We start from the raw sequence: 22,282 nt of genomic DNA on the forward strand, positions 1-22,282 counted from the left end.
AAAAAAGTAATTTAGCATTACCTGTATGACCTTTAACATATCACTTTAATGATGGAACATAATTATAACATATTTAAATATTCTTTTCATTTTTCAAAATGTTCAAAGCCAAAAAGGCACCAGAATGAAAAGAACATCAGTGGATTACATGTTATCATGTAAACAGGTGTTGTTATCGTTAAACGTAAACTGGCAGTTCCATTGGCTGTTGGTCTGCAGCTGACTGGTTTCCCGCACTTACTTAGAAAGTGACGTATTTCCTGCCTTGTCACGGCGCTTGCAGTGTTTTGCGGGAACTCTGGACTTGCAAAGTTTCAAACATGAAATGAACTATGCAGTAGTTATAAGCTAGATATGTAACAGGCGTCAAATCACCAACTGTTATTTTATCGCGAGGGACATCATCGGTTCTCGTCTCTTTTTTTGGGCTGTCTTTCTCCCTCAAGCAGTTGATTCAGGCAAGTAATCTAATAACTGATTAGTTGTACACTTTGACGTCATATATAAAATGCATTCAACCTTCGAAACGTTTATTGCAGATTATTATCATATTCAAAACTGGTTAATTTTGTGCACATTTCAAAATCTGCCTACTCACGATTTGTAGCCGAAACCGTCTGTTTGAAGCATGAGAGGGCATATCTGATTAAGAGTTATGCAACATGTTTAAGACTGTGTTTTCAACGGGGGGTTATCAAAATAGAATATTCTCCAATGGTTTCTTATTTCATCGCACAGTGTAACTTGAGTGGCAGATTATTGCGTAACAATGAGACATAGGGGGATTGTTATGGGATAATTTAATGTGCCTTTGAATGTGGATGCCCTATATTATTTTATATTTAAATGGGTGATTATTTTGGTGATTTCTGATTAGCCCATTTGAAATCTTTCCCTTTAACTGGTTGTCAAATGTTTAAAATCACAAATAGCTTCTAATGACATGGGTTTCAAAGTTTTTGTTCCAACATTTCAGCTGTTCTCTCATTGGCTGTTCTGTTTAATTTGACCACTGTGTGGCAGCATGTAACCGCATGGCCATGGCGTTTTGGGAAATCAATGGCAATTTTTTGGTATGGTGATTTATTCAGCCTATTATTTAGGGAGCAATTTTGGGGGGAAATGCACTGTTTTACTCCCTTTCTCACACACATACACATTCTCTTTCAATGTGAATTAGTCACATTGTCATGTAAGAATCAAAAGGGGTCACCAATGTCCGGCCATTATCCACACGGCAGTGAAACAGAAGAGACTTGCTGCTTCTCTTGATGAGGTAACCTTATCCCCATGGAGAGTGTAAACTTGCATAGGGGACAGCAGACGCCAAAAGCAACCTGCTTGCTTGTATACATTAAACATAATGTATTCTGCATTTCATTGGCTCTGTACTTGTATTTTGCACAATGACAATAAAGTTGAATCTAATCTAATAATACAATGGACCTTTATTGACAGTAGCAGCTGAAGTTTTTCGAAATAAAAACACACCATTAAGCAATTAATTGATGGTTAATTGATTAACCATCAATTAAGAAAATCTATGCTGCCTTGTGTTTTTGTGCCATTTCCAGTTGGTGGTGAGATTACTGCCACAGTTTAGGTGAAAGATTGGTACTTGGAGAGAAAAAAGGTTTTTCATGTTTTCAGATGGATTTCCTGAACTCTTCCCCCCCTAGTTCCTGAACTAGCTCCACAGTGTTTAAACTTTTCAGGGACAAAAAAAAACCTTTTGTAGATTTAAATGGTTGGCACTAAATTGCATTATTCAAAAGAAGTATTAGATGTTAAATTAAGATGTTGTCTTTTATGTATTTGTATTATTGTTTGTATATTCAGCTTTTGGCGTTTAGAGTGTATATGTCAATACTAAGAGATATTATCTTTGAAGCTGAGAGATGAAATTAAGGTCCGTTCATTATGGCTACATTCACACAGTCAGTGTTTGGGTTTGACAACCGTATTTATTTACAGGTGTGAGTCTTGAAATGTCTCGTTCACACAACAGTAGCAGTTCGAATGCTGTCTGTATGAATGAACAATCAAAGTCACAACCGTATTCTAACAGCTGTAGCCATTGTGATGGTAACATCCATAATGTATGTCTTATCATTAAATTAGTCCAATCGAGGCACAAATTCATCCGTCAGATCATAATTAACAGACAGCGGCTTTGAATGCCTTTTAACCGCTTGAAGCTTTTGTGTCTCAAAACAGGTCTGACAACCATATTCTGCTGTGTTAACATGGCCGTTGTATCTGGTCAGTATGTCTCAAAAATGTGTTGGGTTATAAATAGGGTGTCTTTATAGAGTAAGTGCATAAATGGTAGATTAATGGAAACAACATATTTTTCTTTTGGTTTGTATTTTTGTTAATGTAATTTACTCTAATAAACCACTTAACATGCTAGCAATCATTTGTGGTGGTCTAAATGGGCAAGGCCAAACAGCAGGCAAGAGTTGTCTGCTGCCTAACAGAGACTTTACAAATCATGGGCACAGGGGCTTCTCTCCAAAGACGCAAAGTCCAACGTGACCAGTGGTGCGATTGAAACCATGGAGAAGAGGCTAGCAACGGGCAGTCAGGGCAGGAATGAGCTGGCTGTCAGACTCTTGAGTTAGTAAGACAGCGTTGAGTCATTGTGCTGTTATTAGCACACATCTCGCATTACTCACTGCTGACAAATTGAGCGTAGTTAGTTAAAAAGCAGCTACAACATAATACGTTGTAAAATGTATCTAGTATGGAATGTTGTCCCTCAAAATTTGACTTGACTGTTTGTGCTAATCAAAGTTAGGTATTAGGCAATGGCAATATATACTTGACCATATCACAGCAACCAAAAAACTTCGTAATACCATGGACCATGAATTCTCTGAACTACTTTTAGTAACCAGGTATATGCTATGGTACATGTAAATCTTTCATTACCACTGTATAAGGACCATCTGATACATTATATACACCGATCAACCACAACATTAAAACCACCTGCCTAATATTGTGTAGGTCCCCCGCATGCTGCCAAAACAGTGCATACTCTCATCTCAGAATAGCTTTCTGAGATGCTTTTCTTCTCATCACAGATTTAGAGTGGTTATCCGAGTTACCTTGGACTTTGTCAGTTCAAACTAGTCTGGCCATTATCTGTTGACCAGACAATGGTCAACAAGGCATTTCCATCCGCAGAACAGCCCCTCACTGGATGTTTTTGTTTTTGGCACCATTCTGAGTAAATTTTAGAGACTGTTGTGTGTCCCAGGAGGTCCGCAGTTAAGAAATACTCAAACCAGCCTGTCTGACACCAACATTTATCCATATGATTATTTAATCAGCCAATCGTGTGGCAGCAGTGCATAAAATTATGTAGATACGGGTCAGGCGCTTCAGTTAAAGCATGGGGGGTAATTCAATAGAAACATAACAAACATCTCCCGAACCGCTGCCTCAACATTATTTTCTTCTGTGTTTCCCCCGTTTGTGCAAATCAGTGCAATTATGGGTGCAAGCTCGTCTTTTGATTTTGTTTGTTGGCTTATCACGTAAAACTGTCCCATTGCTATGTGCGTGGGTTTGTGAAAGTATTTCGGGATCGTAGTTTCATTCGGGCACAAACTGGTCTACAAACAGTCGTGTTTGCGCACTTGACTTTAGTGTATGCACTTAACTCGTGTCTGTTTCCACATCTGTCTTTGGTGCACACCACTGCTCTGCCATGATTTAAACTGAACTCAATCGATTGTAATTCTTTTGAGAATGGATTCAGAATTATTTGAGTATGAATTGCGATGCATCACTGAAACAACAATTTTTTTCCAACAGCTCTAATAAGGACCCAAATGAATGTAAAAATGATCGTCCAATTTTCCTGATCCAGTTAGATGTAAAAAAAATATATATATATATAGTTTTATTCTGACTAATCGATTAAGCTGAGTATTTACATCTATTGGACATATAGATCAAGTGGGGTTAATTTGTGGTCGTAGTTCCTCTGATAATATTAGTATATAAATTATTTTATTATTATTATTATTATTATTATTATTAGTATATAATATTATTTTATAAATGCTATGTGGTCAGTAGCAAATTAATGCTGAGAAGGCATTTGATAGGGTGGAATGGGACTATCTTTTTAAGATTTTGTTCATTTACAGTTTTGGGAACACTTTTTTTGGGTGCATTAAGTTACTTTATAAACAACTATTAGCAACAGTGTACACTAAAGGATTGTTTTGTTCTCTTGGTAGGGGAATCTGGTAAGGTTGTCCTCTCTCCCCTTTGCTGTTCTGTCTTTCCCTGGAACCTTTTGCAGCCTCAATAAGAAATGAGAATGATTTTCTGGGTATTACAGGAGGTGAGGAAGGTCAATGTTATAAAAATGTATTCCTATAATAAATTAAATACCCAAATTAAATTATCTACTACGTCTCTCCTTCTAGAGGTTCCTCTTTCTTATTTTAAAAAATTTGATAGAATATCGAAGTCTTTTATTTGGAAAAGTAATCCTCGGTTGCATTTCAGTAAGTTACATAGACCTATTGACAAAGGAGGTTTAGGCCTCCCAAAATTGTTTCATTGCTATGCTTTTATTCTCAAACACCTGGCCCATTGGTCTCTTCCACTTGAGAGAGCCCCTCCCTGGTACAACACTGGACAATTGGTCCTTGCCCCTATCTCACCATTGCTTGATCAAATTGACTAGTAAAGTGAAAATGCATCCCATTATTTCACATTTGCATTCAGTATGGACAAAGGTTTCCCATTTGTTCAATTTTGGTACTTAAATGTTTCCTCAAGCATATGGCTGAACCCCAAATTATGTATAAACAAGACCCCTCTTGCTGGAAAGATTGGTTGGGGAAGGGTGTTTCTAAACTTGGTGACCTTTATGAATACGGAGATTTGAGATCATTTGAAAATATAACACAACAATTAGGTATTTCAAGGTCTCAATTTTACTGGTATTTACAATTGCACCACCGTACTTTGTACTATTTATGGTGGTTGTACATAGCCCCCTAAAGCTGCAGACACCCTCTGTATTGTGTCAGCCTTTGGAAAGCGGCATGAAGCAGCATTGTTTTAATCCTTGTTGATTCAGAGTCTTGGTGATGGGGCCTTGCTGCTCTTAAGAGGTTATGTGAAAGAGATTTGAATTTGGTATTGGAGGATGGGGAGTGGGAAAGAATTATTAAAAATTTTGAAACTGTCTAGGGATGCAAAGGTATACCTTATTCAGTTTAAGATTTTGCATAGTTTCTACTGGTATCTGTCTAGATTGTTTAGGCTTTGTTTAAAAGACACATTTACCTGCTGGCGATGTCATTTGGAGGATGGAGACATAGCACATGCTCTGTGTTTCTATGCTAAGATTCAAGAGTTCTGGGTAAGAGTCCATGTGAGGCTTTAGACACACAAATTTCTTTCTGCCCTGAACTATGTATATTAGATCCGAGCTTACCAACCTTTTGAACAAAGAGTAACTACAGCATAGTCCAGTTATGTTGAGCGTGTTTCAAACATAAACACTGCAAAATGTCCACAACAATCATACTTATTTGAATAAAACTAAAAGCATATTGAGGTCCATTGTATCGGACTGAGTTTATTAGGTAAATTATGAACTGAAGCTTTACACCCGACACTTCTATAGCAAATAAGTGCATGCGGCATCAGAAGAAAAAGTAAAGTTAAAAAAAAAAAAAAAACTGAAAATTCTATATATGCTATGGTCAGGCAGTAGAACCTAGTGAAAAGTATCCATTTGAAATTGTCCATTATTGACTTGATTGCAAGCAGATAACTTTATAAAATCTGTTGCTTATTTTGGTGTTTTACTGTATAGCCGCTGCCCATTATAAATCCTGAGGATGGCCGGGTGTAGCAGCGCATACTTTATCTTCTTGGCCATCAATCCCTTTTCACTTGTTTCGCAAGTACAAGAATCAAATCAGGGGGAAAAAAACCATGACTCGCTCCCCAAGATGTTGTATGGGGCTCTCCTTGGACACCGTGGCTGCTGTGCGTAGAATACACTCACACTCCTGGTCTCGGTTTTCCATTAAGGAAGTTGACTAGGCCCGAGTGTCCTATGCGCTCGTTCTATGGTGATACGTTCTGGGAAATTTTCTGGACCCAAAATGGGTCCACTCCGTGAAGAAACGTACTGGATCAGTGCCCTCACTGCCCTATGACTAGTCAACCTACCATACATTGCTTCTTCTGCTGTGATTTTCAAGTTGATCTTGCAATAATCAGAGTATTGGTGTACATATAAATGTAGCCACTCTGATTATTAGCATAATTGCAATATAATAATTGCTACATTCTGTTTGCATGAGCAACAGTTTAATCACAGTATGGCCTTAATTGCATTGAAATCGCATTATGAGGGTGCATGTAAACATAGCCACTGTGGAGGAAGTTATGAGTTCGGAAACTTGCAGTATGTTTTTATACGACAATGATGGTGTTGGGTTTGTGTCCACCGCAGTCGAGTCAGAGTCTTTAAATAGTCGAGTCCTAGTCCAAAACAGGCTCAGGTCGAGTCTGAATAAATCTGTTCAAGAATCTGAAACTCAACATCAATATTTTAAGCTTATTTTAATCTTCACAACTATAAAAACTATTTGTCAATGTAAATGCAACAAAAACACCTTTCATATTCACATGTTATGATTAGAATCCTGCTGAACAAACTTTAAATTGGTTGAGTGAAAGTATATGCTTTAGGTGTATGAAGACAAAACTGTCCTTATACAAATAATTGAAAAAGTCAACAGAACGCAATCCCCCCTCCACTCAAATACAGACTAAAGAATGTGAAAGCTGTGTTAGTCATTATAATGAGATATTTTGAATTTTAATTGAGATTTTTTTTCCCTACTTATATTAAATTTATTTTATATTTATCAAAAATTATAGGTAAAATACATGTAATTAAATACATTTAATGTGTTTAATACTTTTAATAAATTGTAATATTTAAACAGAAAATAAAAACAGAAAAGATCAAATACAATTGGGGAAAAATTTTTTTTATATATAAATGCAGTTCATTCATTCAATAGCACTTTTCTGACATCACACAAAGTGCTTTACACAATGAACAGGGGACACTCCTCATCCACCTGGATGATGTGACGGCAGCCATAGTGTGCCAGTACACTCACCACACACCAGCTATTGGTGGAGGAGAGAGTTGAGTGATACAGCCAATTAATGGATGGGGATTATTAGGAAGCCATGATTGATGAGGGCTAATGGGGATAATTTGGCCAGGACACTGGGTTTACACACCTACTCTTTTCAAGAAGTGTCCTGGGATTATTATTTTTTTCCCTCCTTTTTGTACCAATTTGGAATACCCAATTTCCAATGTGCTTTTAACTTCTCGTGGACTCGCCTCAATCCTGGTGGCGGAAGTCGAATCCCAGCTGCATCTGAGACCGTCAACCCATGCATCTTATCACGTGGCTTGTTGAGCGCGTTGCCACGGAGATATAGAAGGTGTGGTGGCTTCACACCATTCACGCTCAACTCACCACACGCCCCACTGAGAACGAACCACATTATAGCAACCACGAGGAGGTTACCCCATGTGATTCTACCCTCCCTAGCAACCAGGCCTGTTTGGTTGCTTAGGAGACCTGGCTGGAGTCACTCAGCATGCCCTGGGATTCGAACTAGCGATCTACAGGGGTGATAGCCAGCATCTTTACCACTGAGCTACCGAGGCCCATGTCCTGGGATTTTTAATGACCAAAGAGAGTCAGGACCTCGGTTTAACGTCTCATCTGAAGGACGGTGCCTTGTACACTGTAGTGTCTCCATCACTATACTGGGGCATTAGGACCAACACAGACCACATGGTGAGCATCCCTTGCTGGACTCCCTAATATCTCTTCCAGCAGCAACCTTAGTTTTCCCACAAGGTCTCCCATCCATGTACTGGCCAGGCTCAGCCCTGCTAAGCTTCAGTAGGCAACCAGTCTTGAGCTACAGAGTGATATGGCTGCTGGCTTATTCTACTACACTTCACAATTTTCTATCCTCCTGCTGTGTCCAGGTGTAGCTTACTTCCCTAAAGTTAAAATAAAAATGTTTTATAACAAACTCCTTGAGCTAACGTGTTTGTCTTTTCACATTATAATTGGTATGGATAATAGGTTAATAGAGACCACTCTTCTTACTTGTGTTCTTCATTGCATTTTCAGACTTTTTTTGCAATTGAAACGCAAGTGCCAGCTTTACAGGTCACAAATATGTGACGGACTGAGTTGTACAATTTCCATGGTCTATTTCATCCATCATATTTATTTAAAAATCCCTGATCCCTATCATATTTGATTTTGTCTCAATATAGTCAACATTTTCAGTTAGAAATTACTTTACATAGTAACACGAGCCTGATAAAACATTTGTTCTATTTAATAATTAGCAGATTTGGGGAACGTACTTTCAAAAGTGTACTTGCGTTATTGATGTTTCTGGATTAGATTGGGTGAGCACGTTTGGTGATCTCTTTCCTTTACACACAAACCGCACAGGCGAGTGGGTGAGAGAGTTCAAAAAGATTTGTGAAAAAGTGTACGCTGCTGCTCTCAGCCAGAATAATCACACGCAAGGACATATGTGCGTGAAGGCTGATGCACAGGATCAAATACACAATGTATGATAGTACTAACTGTAGAGAGCACATCATTATGATCCCATACATTTGGAGGCAATTTTGAAATCCTGGCCTGACACTTTTTTCAGGTCTGGAAAAGAGGACATGTTCGGGAAAGAGGACGTATTTTCACCCTAAGTTACGTTATTTTTTTGTTTACTTGCTTGCTTGTCATTGCATCACAAATGCCATGAACTCAGGAAAAAAACCCAGAGCCCTAAAGGCTCGAGTCTGTGTAAATTAAAATTAGACTCGTGACCCTGACTCAAGTCCGAACTCGAGTACCCCAACTCTAGACAATGAACCCTTATGTCAAAGGATCAAGGAAAAATTTGTTTCCTCATGTCATGACCACTTTAACGCTTTCCTGAAGTGCCTTGTGTGCAGCCAAAATCTCTTGCAGCACCTATTAAAGTGGCCAAATTTCCCATAGACTAGAGCGTCTGAAATGGAATGTTTGTGATTTCCAACTGTCAAATAAATTGTAATGTAAATAAACTCACATGGTCTTTATTCTGTTATATGTATGTTTCTCTCTCTCTCTGTCTACCTTCAAACTTGTTCTTTTTGTTTATATGCTAACTCTCAGACAAGGATTTGTCAACATACATTTTTTCTTGACAAACTTTACCTTTTTGTATTCTTGCCAGATTTCACTTCAAGCATGTAGAGCTGTGGATTGAAGTTATTAGTGGTGCTGGTGAAGCAAACCATCACTATTATTATCTCACGTACTTATTATTATTCTTCCGTATTAGAATTTCATAGAGACATGTGGGTGGAATCATTTCATTAGTCCTAGAAAGCATTCGGCACCTAACTCGTCCTGTATCATTTGTTGTAGACCCACGAAATTGACCGGCCTATTGATGACACCTGTGCTATGACTTTTCTATGGGTTGGGGGATACGGTGCACCCCTGGGGGGGCAAAAAAATAGACCCATAGACATTGCATTGTGCCAAACTTTGTCAGATCATATCTAAAACCGTCCTATAAATTCCCCATATGCATACTATGGCAAGGGTCTCACCCGTGAAAACAATAAGGAAAAAAAAAATAAAAAATTGTTGGACTGAATTTTGTTGGATCATATGTTGGCTCGTATGACTCAGACCAGCAAGCAGACCTTTTTAGTATCACCCTGACAACTGCCTAGCAACCAGATGGGCATACCATTAAAAAATTTATTGCAAAGCCTATTATCTCTGCACCACAACGTCGTACAGACATCAACTTTGGCTTTTTTTAATCATATTAGCAAGCAGCCTTTTAAGTACCACACTAGAAACTATTTACCCATGCCCTAGTACCCATTTTGAGCACCCTAGCAACCAAACCCCATTGACTTCCATTCAAAATGGCTCTTGAGCAATATGTTCGGATCAGAATATCATACAGACTTCAGTGTTTGCTTGTTTCATTCAGAATAGCAAGCAGTCTTGTAAGTATCACCCTGGCATCTGCCTAGCAACCAAATTAGCTCACCATAACAACCAAGTATCAAAAAGCATATCTCTGCACCAGAACATTATAATGACTTCCGGGTTGGCTCATTTGACTCAGGCTAGCAAGGAGCCTTTTGATTTTCACCCAGGTAACTGACTAGCAACCAGATGTAGTTACCCTAGTAACAGAGTAGCAATGCATATCTATCCACCAGAACATCCTAGAGACTTCGGGGTTTGCACATTTGACTCATACTAGCAAGGACCCTTTTGAGGATCAACCTGATAACTACCTAGCAACCAGATGTGGTTACCCTAGCAACCAAGTAGCAAAACACATCTCTGCACCAAAACATTGTAAAGATTTCTGGGTTGACTCATTTGACAAGGAGCCTTGTTAGTAACACTATGGCAACTGCCTAGCAACCTAGATGGGGTCACTCTAGCCCCCGAGTAGCATAACACATGTCTCTGCACCACAACAGACTTCCTGTTTGGCTCGTATGACTCTGGCCAGTAAGCAGCCATGTTAGTAACGCCCTAGTATTTGCCTGGGAGTCAAATGAGCTCACCCTAGCAACCAAGTAGCAAAACTCATATCTCTGCCCCAGAACATAGTAGAGACTTCCAGGTTGATTAATTTGACTCTGGCTAGCAAGAGTGTCACAGTGGTAACTGCCTTGCAAATAAATTACATAAGCAAAGTTTGTCTTGACAATATTCCTTTAATATTTAACTTCCATTCTAAAGTGCCTCATTGTAACCCACATTTTTGCTTTTTATAAAGCAAGGGGCAAGTCGAAATTGATTTTTGTGGAAATCAGTATTATGCCACAAATGCTGTCAATTGATCTTAATTTGTACTGAACCTGAAATATTCCTTTAAAACCAACTGTTTTATCATCACATTGGATAAGTGTTCCTGTATAGCTTATGTCCTTCAAGTCAGACCTGTGAAATTAATTATTCTTTAGTGCCTCTCAGAATTCGCCACTGCCTGGACTTTGCTATTTGTCTGTGGAACAGAGAATATTAAAAATGTCCAAAAACATTGTCATTACACTCCTTTTTTCAGTATTTCCACTACAAGACAAGTTTTTCCTACTGTTTGAGTCCCTGATTGTGAGAGAACAGAGAATGCCTTGTAGATTTCTTTGTGCCATCTGTGTGGAGTCTTCTTAAGCTCAGTTGTGAAATATTGGACCTGCGCAGCAGTGTCTCTGTGGTTAGTGTGGAGACAAAGGCAGTGACCTCACACCCCCTGTAGATTTTAATAGTTCCACTGGAAAAGCCATTACACCAGTGAAGGTGGGAAAGGGGAATCTCATAAGGATTGTTTTTGATGTGCTTAAAAGATTAAATGAAAATGTATGTTTACTAATTCAGTTTTATCTGCAGCTATACATTGAGTTAGGGAGTTGACGTGAAAATACTTAGGGGAGTTGACGTGCTGGCATCTGTTATATACTCCTCCCCTGCAATACTCCATTTAAAACTTTAAACGTCATTTAGCTATTTTTATAATTATATGCTTGCTGTTATGACCACCACATAGAGGCTACATGGAACATATTTGTTCTTTTTAAAGATACTTTTGTCACATTGCAGTGAATTAGTGAAGGCAAAAAGGTGATTTTAAAAATGGTAAAAAAAAAAATAAAAAAAAGGGCCTGTAGTATACAATGTACCTTTAATGTATATGGATATAAACATTAACCTTAAATCTTGATGTTGATTAAAACGCACGTTCTTGGACATTTTATGTGTCAGTTACCGTGATGCTGTCAATCTATTGTCAGTGTAAAGGATTATATCTCTTTGCAGGTTGCCAGATTTTGCTCTCATTCAGCTGTGTCCTGCGGCCCCTGGTAGATGTGTTTTTACACTCTGGTAAACAGTCCTATTGTTGTTGTGAATGCAATAATGGTGCATATTCCTGTGGGTGATTAAGGTGCATCATTGAAAGGGCTGTCTTATCACATTTGTATTCTGTGATGCAGGCCTTGTTTTATTGGATGTACCTCTTTGTATCCACTCCTTTTTCTCTGATCTCTCTCTCTCCCTGTGTCTTTATCTTTCTCTCTGTCATTCATCCTTAGAAGACGTCAGAGTGTTGAGAAATATGCTCTTATGGCTCCATGCATCTCTCGCTTCCCCCAAACTCTCTTTATTGGATTCTACCTCTGCATCATCCATCTCCGTTCACTCTCCCTTTTTGGTCTAAATGGCCTCCTCCATTCTCTTCCAGCTGGGTTTGTTGACACACAGTTAATCCTGGACATTTTCATCCCCCCCACCTCTATTTTTAACTGCCCCTCTCATACCAGTTCCCCTTCCCTGAGCCATAAAGCTGCCTCAGCTGTGGGCTGTTGAGCCAAAGTGGAGGGGGGACATTAAATATATTACAACCATTAGCTTTATTGGAGCCTGACAGTTTTAATACATTGATGCTTTACACCAACCTAAGGGAGGACACAAATGAGCTTGACTATTTAATTACATTTTAAATGTAGCAATAAGCACCTCTTAATTTAGAATCATATACAGTACACTCCAAAAATATTTTGGGCTAGTTGTAAGATTTATGCATATTAAATTCAGAATCTAATTGAATTGTGTATTAAAGATTACTTAATTCAATTTGGAGTTGTGTTATAAAATTGAAATGCGTAAATCTTAAAATACATTTTTGATTAAATATATAAGAATGAAATAATGCAAGGTTTTGTTCAAATGAAGAAAAAAACTGAACTGTGGTGTTGTATTCTAGTTTATATTTTATGTAGAATAGATTTAACTAGGGCTGCAACTAACAATTATTTTGATAATCGATGAATCTAACAATTATTAGACCGATTATTCTGCAATTATTGCAACGATTAATCTTTAGCTCTTAACCGATTATTCAGCTTGTGCCCTGATTAAAAGGATGTATTAAACATGCTTTCTAACAACAAAGACAAAATCATCTTTTAAAAATATCTCTAAATGACATTCACTGAATTAAAGGGGGAAAAATGCTTAAATTCAGTAAATTCGCTGCAAGTAAATCCTATTGTTATCAAGTGTTTGTCTTGTTTTCCATTTAAAATGGTCTAAAAATCCTTTAAACAAGATACATTTACTTGAGAAGCAACATATAAGATATTTAGATTTAAGAGAATTTATATTAAATATACAGTAAGTGTATTTTGTATATACGTATATTTTTCACTTAGTTAAACTTCTGCGAGTGCAGTAAAGACAAAATATACTTCTATTCAAGATGTCTAAATATCTTATATGCTGCTTCTCAGGTGAATGCATCTTTTATTTTTAGAGTTTTAGATTTTTATTTTGGAAAACAAGCCAAAACAAATCATAAACGTATTTTATAGCAGTGTATAATGGGGCGAAGACTACCTCTCTCACTTTTCTGTTCACTTCAATCCATCTTTAACTCTCTCTTATTAATAAAGCTGCGTATTGCCAATGTTCTTCACGATAAGAATCTAGCTGCATTAAGCGTGCATGCTCGAGGGACGAGCGTCCCTGTGATGGTGTGTCTCTCAGCCAGGTGCAGTTTCAATCACCCCTCCTTCGATCGAGATGCTTCACACAACTCTTAGAGGCGCTGACCACACAGAGAAATGCCAGTTTTGGAGTTTGTAGTTAATTACATGATCTGCTTCTGTATTATTTGACCTTTAATAAACCTAAAACTCATTAAATATTACTGCGTTTAAGATGTAATGCAAAAAGAGCTCCGGCTCTGCTTATTCCACAACGACAGTGCTTCTGCATTTACTTATTTTGTATTTTTGCATTATTATTATTATTATTGTATTATTTTGCAAAGATTTCAAACAAACTTCTTTCACATTGTCTTTATGAGGTATTGTTTGTATAATTTTGAGGAAAATAATGAATTTAATCCATTTTGGAATATGGCTGTAACATAACAAAATGTGGAAAAAGTGAAGCGCTGTGAATACTTTCCTGATGCACTGTACATGCATGCATACATGTATTCGGATCTGCATCACCAGGAGATGTGAAAGTTCAGAGTGCATATTCCTCTCCTCAGTCAGGTGTGAGCTGCTGCAGTGCTGATCTCACACGTCATCATTAGAGTTTAATGTGATCTCATGTTACATGAAATTAGATCAAACGACTATTCTACAATAAAAAATGTTGTTGACCATTTTTTATTGTCGACATTGTTGATAACGGCAACTAATCATTTCAGCCCTAGATTTAACCAAAGGAGATCTAGGCTTCTGCAATATTTGTGCATACTATATTGCAATTATTCTTAGTATTTATCTTTCTAAATTATTTTCTGCAATTGTAAATAATTTCAGTCTCACGTGTGCCATTTTTCATTTTTGCCATTTTGTAAACTTCGAAAAGTTTGAAAATCCCCCCCAATGACTGACTTTGATATTTTCATACTAAATTGTGATTTGTTTTTTCTTTCTTGCATCTATTTCCTTCTGAAATTGCAGATATATTTTAATTTGTACATCCATTATTAGTAATCAAGGATTTACTAAATATACTTTGAAATGAAATATCTTTTTGTAGGTTGGAACATGAGCAAGGCAAAGTCGAGTCGGGACAGAAGGGCCACTCATCCCAGTGTTACCAGAGTTACCCGTAGCTCCATCATTGGCCCCCAGGATTCCCAGCGCAGTAAAGCATCTGATTCAGGGTTGGTCAATGACCTTAGCCTCATGAGAGTGAGTGAACAGCAGGCGTCATTAACACGGTAAGATGTTACACACCAATGTATACTATACTGTGCTATGGTATACTATATTATAGGGTTGGCCAGTATACTCATAGTTTGAGTAATTTTCTGAAACCGTGTGTGTGTGTATGTGTGTGTGTATATATATATATATATATATGATTTACAGTATATATCAGTTATTTTTGCTGGAACTTTAAAGTCAATAAGACAAAGGCAATAAGTGTCCAGAATTAATTAATTAAATCCCAGATGTTGTTTTTCTTGGAACCAAAATCTCTATATATCATAAAAAGAAATCCGATTTAGTGATGAGCAACCTTTAGCTATATACAAGCCTGCAATACACTGGGGACTCTTTATTTTAAAATGTCCGTGCTAACAAAAACACATAAGGGAAACAAAAAATTCACTTTTACAATCATCTACACTGTATTACAATGGAAAGTCATATTTCAGGTGAGACTAAAGGCATAGCTCACCCAAAAGTGAAAATTACCTCATTATTTACTCACCCACGTGCCATACCAGACATATATGGCTTTTTCTTCTGATGAACACAAACAATTTTAAAAGAATATTTCAGCTCTGTAGGTCCTCACGATGCAAGTGAATTGTGGACAGAATTGTTAAGCTCCAAAAGCACTTTAGGGCAACATAAAAGTAATCAGTAAGACTCCAGTGGTAAATCCATGTCTTCTGAAGTGATATGATAGATGTGGGTTAGAAACGGATACATATTTAAGTCCTTTTTTACTAGAAATTCTTCTCTCTGCCCAGTAGGTGGCGAAATGCATGAAGAATGCAAATTGCCAAAAACAAAAGAAGTGGAGATTGATAGGAAAATATTGTAGGGACTTAAATATTGATCTGTTTCTCACCTGCACATATTGATTCAGAAGACATGGATTAAATCACTGGAGTCGTATGGATTACTTTCATACTACCTTTTGTGTGCTTTTGGAGCTTACAAATTTTGGTATGCATTAATTTGCATTTTCTAGACCGACAGAGCTGAGAAATTCATCTACAAATCTTTATTTGTGTTCTGCTGAAGAAAGAAAGTCATATACATCTGGGATGGCATGAGGGTGAGTAAATGCTGAGAGAATTTTCATTTTTGGGTGAACTATTCCTTTAATTCAGTAACCGCTTTGAAAGTATTTTGATTTACTAAAACACACCGGCTCATAAGAGTAATTTGTTCAGGTACTTAACGCTATTCAGTGCTGCTGCTGAATACAGCAGTACCGCAAGAAGCGCAGAGTATTTAACTGCAATGTTCAGTCCACATAGGTGGAACAATGCATGTCCAAAAATTATGAAAAGTTCTAGTATCTTTTTGAAAATGTAACCGGTTCTGAAATAACAATAGATTCTACAGAACCCTAATTATTTTCTCTGTCCAGGAAAGGGAAGTCACCCAAAGTCTCTAATGTCCACCAAAATTCACCAACCAGCACCGGGCCTTTGGTAACCATAGGCAGGCTGATGAAGCTTGGGCGGGTTCGAAACATTGTGGTGGTGGCCGGAGCAGGTATCAGCACAGCTAGTGGTATACCAGACTTCAGGTGGATACTGCACTCAAACCTTTAACTTACCTGTTCTCTTTACATATGAATCACTATTTCACTCTTACTAATTCTCTTTGTATCAGGACACCAGATACAGGTCTTTATGCCAACCTTGTGAAATATGACATCCCTTACCCAGAGGCCATCTTCAACATTGACTACTTCTCCAACAACCCTCATCCTTTCTTCTCATTGGCCAAGGAGCTGTACCCCGGATACCACCGTCCTAACTATGTCCACTATTTCATCCGTATGCTACATCAGAAGGGTCTGCTGCTCCGCATGTACACTCAGAACATTGATGGACTTGAAAAGTGTGAGATCAGTAGCATTTTAGATAAGGGCACGCAATCACTCAATGAAGTTCAGAATTATAAAAGTAACAGAAATTCTGAATTAAAATTGCAGAGGACCTCAGTTTAATTACTAAAAGTGAAAATGTCATATTGGAATTTACAGTGCATCCAGCAAGTATTCACAGCGCTTCACTTTTTCCACATTGTTATGTTACAGCCTTATTCCAAAATTTATTAAATTCATTATTTTCCTCAAAATTCTACAAACAATACCCCATAATGACATTGTGAAAGAAGTTTGTTTGAAATCTTTGCAAAAAAAAAAAACAAACAAAGAAAGAAAAAGAAAATCACATGTACATAAGTATTCATGGCCTTTGCTCAATGATTTGTTGAAGCACCTTTGGCACCAATTACAGCCTCAAGTCTTTTTGTGTATGATGCTACAAGCTTGGCACACCAATTTTTGGGCAGTTTCTCCCATTCTTCTTTGCGGGACCACTCAAGCTCCATCAGGTTAGATGGGGAGCATCGGTGCACAGCTATTTTCAGATCTCTCCAGAGATATTCAATCAGGATCAAGTCTGGAGTCTGGCTGGGCCACTCAAGGACATTCACAGAGTTGTCCTGTAGCTATTATCTTGTTATCTGAGGTCCAGAGCGCTCTGGAGCAGGTTTTCATCATAGATGTCTCTGTATATTGCTGCATTTATCTTTCCCTAGATCCTGACTAGTCTCCCAGTTCCTGCCGCTGAAAAACGTGGATGGTATTGGCCAGGTGATGAGTGGTGCCTAGATTCCTCCAGACATGACACTTGCCATTCAGCCCAAATAGTTCAATCTGGCGGGCTGTCATGTGCCTTTTACTGAGGAGTGGCTTCCGTCTGGCCACTCTACCATACAGGCCTGATTGGTGGAGTGCTGCAGAGTTGGTTTTTCTTCTGGAAGGTTCTCTCTCCACAGAGAAACGCTGGAGCTCTGTCAGAGTGACCATCGGGTTCTTGGTCACCTCCCTGACTAAGGCCCTTCTCCCCCGATCTCTCAGTTTGGCTGGGCAGCCAGCTCTAGGAAGAGTCCTGGTGGTTCCAAACTTCCATTTACGGATGATGGAGGACACTGTGCTCATTGGGACCTTCTATGCTGCAGATATTTTTCTATACCCTTCCCCAGATCTGTGCCTCGATACAATGCTGTCTCAGAGATCTACAGACAATTCCTTGGACTTTGTGGATTGGTTTGTGCTCTGACATGCACTGATAACTGTGGGAACTTATATAGACAGGTGTCTGCCTTTCCAAATCATGTCTGAATTTACCACAGGTGGTCTCCAATCAAGTTGTAGAAACATATCAAGGATGATCAGTGGAAACAGGATGCACCTGAGCTCAATTTTGAGTGTCCTGGCAAAGACTGTGAATACTTATGTATTTTTATTTTTGTATAAATTTGCAAAGATTTCAAACAAACTTCTTTCATGTTGTCATTATGGGGTAATATTTGTAGAATTTTGAGGAAAATAATGAATTTAAGCAATTTTGGAATAAGGCTGTAACATAAAATGTGGAGCGCTGTGAATATTTGCTGGATGCACTGTATATAGCATATTTATGGGATTTGTATTTTAAGTAATGCTGTCTCCTGTCTGTCTCAGTGTGTGGTATCCCAGATGACAAACTTGTGGAGGCTCATGGAAGTTTCGCCACTGCTGCCTGTCACCTCTGCTACACACCATATCCTGCAGAGGAGGCCAAGGTAATGAGCAATCCAAATTTCAGTATTGAATTGGCATTATTTATACACTTCATAGCTTCCTTTCCCTTTTCCTATTAGCAAACTATTATGAATGGCAATGTACCTATCTGTACATTTTGTGCCGGGGCAGTAAAACCTAGCGTTGTCTTCTTTGGAGAAGATCTGCCTGAAAAGTACTTTCAGCATGCTGAGGATTTCCCAAAAGCAGACCTTCTCATGATCATGGGAACCTCTTTAAAGGTGAGGGGTGACATGCTATAAAATGTCTTAGTAAGTAGAGGTTGAGTGTGGTAGTAGGGATGGGCGATACGAGCAAACATTTCTATTGTGATGTTCTCAGTTTTGAAAAGTGTTGAAAAAAAGGCCTTTTGATTTAACACCATGTCCAAAGTAAAGTTAGGCCTATCACAAACTTTGTTAACAAACATGTTAATATTGCAATGGAAAAAAATTATCGTGTGCGTTTGCACGTGTGCGCCCAATTTGGACATTTTCACTTGGGGTGTACTCACTTTTGTTGCCAGCGGTTTAGACATTAATGGCTGTGTGTTGAGTTACATTGTAACAAAGTGTAATTTCTTCAGTGTTGTCACATGAAAAGATATAATCAAATATTTACAAAAATGTGAGGGGTGTACTCACTTTTGTGAGATACTGTATGTATGTATGTGTGTGTGTGTGTGTGTGTGTGTGTGTATTGTACACACACAGTATATATAATGTATATGTATGTGTGGCAGTCGGCCTTTAAACCTCAGAGGCTTGATTAGCCTAATACGGGACCGGGTGTGTATGATCACGACCTGGCCCCGCCTGCCACTGTGTGTGTGTGTGTGTGTGTGTGTGTGTATGTGTGTGTGTGTGTGTGTGTATATGTATGTTAATTTAATATACATTTATTTAATATTAACTTGATATTTAATATTTTATTTGCTCTGCATCACCATTTTATAATAAAAACTGATCTTCATTTTCTTTCTGAATTTAAATGGATTTGAACACCTTTTCCCTATCTTGCTGCAACGTCTTGCAATACTCTGTCTGTGATAGAAACAATACTGGAAAATTTTGTATCAGACAGTTGACAAATTTTATGCTATTTTGTTTTGTTACTAGTCAGTTTGAAATCGTAAACCTTGCTTTTGTAAAAATTAACTGATCAGTTTAAAGAGGTATATTGTGTTTAAATCTGTAATACTATCAAGGGAAATGAATTATCCCATAAGAGTTAATCTTCCAGTTTTCTGTTTTGTGGCAGATTGAGCCCTTTGCAAGCCTGATAAACACAGTGAAGTCCACAGTACCTCGTCTGTTGCTGAACCGTGACCCAGTTGGACCCTTTGAACGGAGGCCACTTAAGAGGGGGGACTATATGGAACTGGGGGATCTCACTGATTCTGTCCAAAAACTTGCTGAGATCCTCGGGTGGCACACAGAGATCCAAGAGTTGATGTTCAGTCAGGAGAATAGGTTCATGAGTTCTTACACTGACCCCAGCAGCAGCGGTGAGAACAGTGACTCCTCAGAGGCCGACAGCAAGAGCTCAGAGTCTTCTGAACCAAGTCACTAATATCAACCATTCTAACACGCATACGTTCTATATGTTAAAAATGCACACGGCATTTGGGGACCCACAGACTCTCACTGTGATGTGAGTGAGTGAGTGAGTGAGTGAGTGAGTGAGTGAGTGAGTGAGTGAGTGAGTGAGTGAGTGTGTGTGTGTGTGTGTGTGTGAGTGAGAGAGTCAGTTTGTATTGGTTGCAGTGTCTTTTCCAGACCAGATAGTGTTAGTCATATCTAACAGTGATTTTGACAGGCATTGCTAGGCTTCTGGCACTTGCACTCATTTTTGGCGACTCATTATTTCCAATACAGTTAACAATAGTTTATATTAAGTGCATTGTGGCTGCTTTTCATTTTGACTGAATACCAACTTATCTGGTGGGTGGAGATCTTAAAATGTTCTGCTCATGCTGATTTGAAGGTTAGAACCTTGGACCTATTTGGAATTGGGGGCAAAACACTAGCAGATCATTTTAAGTTTTGTCACATTTTTTCAGGACTTGAGCGAGGTTAAAAAAAAAAAAAAACCTAAGAGACATGGCACTTACTTTGGTTGTTTTAATCACAGCTAATAATATATTTATCCTGCATGGAAAAACTTCTGTCAGCACTATTTTCTTTAATGTGTCCTCAATTATCTGGTATGGCTTATTTACCAATCTAAAAACTGTACTCTAGATTTTAATGTGTTATTTGGAATAAATGTGTATAGACTAAGAAAGGAAGCAAAGTGCAAATGCTATAGTTTGGATTTGGAGTAAGTTATATAGTGTGTGTGTGTGTGTGTGTGTGTGTGTGTGTGTGTGTTGGGTCATTTGGGAGCCAGTGAATCTTGGCCCCAGTGAGTGGATGGTGTTAAATAAGCATGGGAAGCATGAGCTCCCAAGTATCCAGTGCCCCCACTGTGTGTTTTCACAGGCACTGCTGCCTCCAAGTGGAAGCTCCCAGCCCCCCCAAAGCTCTTATAAATGTCTTTGCTAGCGACAAAGAACCCCAATATCCTGCTGGTGTGTTTAAGATAGTGTGTATTAGAACAGTTGTGAACATGATTTCATTTTGCACTGCATCATTGAAGTAGCTGGTAATTACCACACTGTGATCGGATACGTTTGTCTATCAGGGATTTTGATAGAAATGTGATGTATACGTTGTTTTGAGAAATATGGACAATCAAAAATGCCTGTTGAAACATTTGAATCCATCAGCTCGTCTTATTTATATACTGTATGCAGTTTGCGTTGGTCAGCTGAATGTGGAGTGTTTACCAGTTGTCTTTAGAATAAGTATTTTAGATCATAGACCTATTAAGCTTCTTTTTTTTTTTATGGGACCAAGTGTATGACTCAATGTATGTTTGATTTATAGTTATAGCTTGTTAACTGTTAACCTTTTGTTTATTGAATATTGAAAAATGCTTTATACTGCATGTTATTTTACTTAGCACATGCTGTTTTTAGCAATTGTGACATAGTATTTAATAAAAAAACATTCAATCCTATTTACATTATTTGTTCTTTGGTTAGACTATGCAAGAGAAATCTAACACTGAAATATGGATGATAATTTTCTCTGTAGCATTTTTCACCCTATTAAAATTTTAGCAGTTTGATTTATCTTTTCACATTTAATCTCTTGCAAATCCAATATTATGTCTAGGATCAAATAAGAATTTCTTTGTCTGTGGTTTTATACACAACAAATATATTTAGAAAACCCTTTAAAAGGAATATTCTGGGTTCAATACAAGTGAAGTTCAACTGACATTTTGTTGATTACCACAAAAACTTATTTCGACATCCCTCCTTTACTTTAAAAATGGCAACAATCAAGGTTACAGTGAGACACTTACAATGGAAGTGAATGGGGCCAATTTTTGGAAGGTTTAAAGGCAGAAATGTGAAGCTTATTTTATAAAAGCACTTACATTAATTGTTCTGTTAAATGTCATGTGTTATTTGAGCTGTAAAGTTGTTTAAATGGTGATTTTAGGGTCTGTTGATGTTACATCATCATGGCAACGAAGTTGTAAAATTGGCTGTAACTACACAGAAAAGGTTGTGATTTTATCACACATTGTTTAGCTACACTTTTGAAAAAGTCACTCTCCATGTGGCTGCTCTTTTGAAAAAAATTTTTATTTTAACGTTAAAAAATTGGCCCCCCCTTTACTTCCATGCCTCAATTTTTGCTTTTTATAAAGCGGGGAAGTCAATTAATATTTTGCCACAAATAATGTTG

At 37.9% G+C, this 22,282-nt stretch overlaps 1 protein-coding gene across 1 annotated transcript; it reads left to right on the top strand.

The window, feature by feature from the left end:
• Window positions 1–277: 277 nt before the first annotated feature.
• On the top strand, window positions 278–21,646 carry si:dkey-103i16.6 (uncharacterized protein LOC557125 homolog). Its single transcript, XM_052096759.1, has 7 exons — window positions 278–458; window positions 14,694–14,877; window positions 16,269–16,430; window positions 16,517–16,749; window positions 18,381–18,481; window positions 18,560–18,721; window positions 19,740–21,646. Exons 2-7 carry the CDS (start codon window positions 14,702–14,704, stop codon window positions 20,049–20,051), a joined length of 1,146 nt encoding a protein of 381 aa, XP_051952719.1. The 5' UTR covers window positions 278–458; window positions 14,694–14,701; the 3' UTR covers window positions 20,052–21,646.
• The last annotated feature ends 636 nt before the right edge of the window (window positions 21,647–22,282 follow it).

Source organism: Xyrauchen texanus, chromosome 29 (assembly GCF_025860055.1).
Source record: "Xyrauchen texanus isolate HMW12.3.18 chromosome 29, RBS_HiC_50CHRs, whole genome shotgun sequence".
In the NCBI taxonomy this organism is placed as follows: domain Eukaryota; kingdom Metazoa; phylum Chordata; class Actinopteri; order Cypriniformes; family Catostomidae; genus Xyrauchen; species Xyrauchen texanus.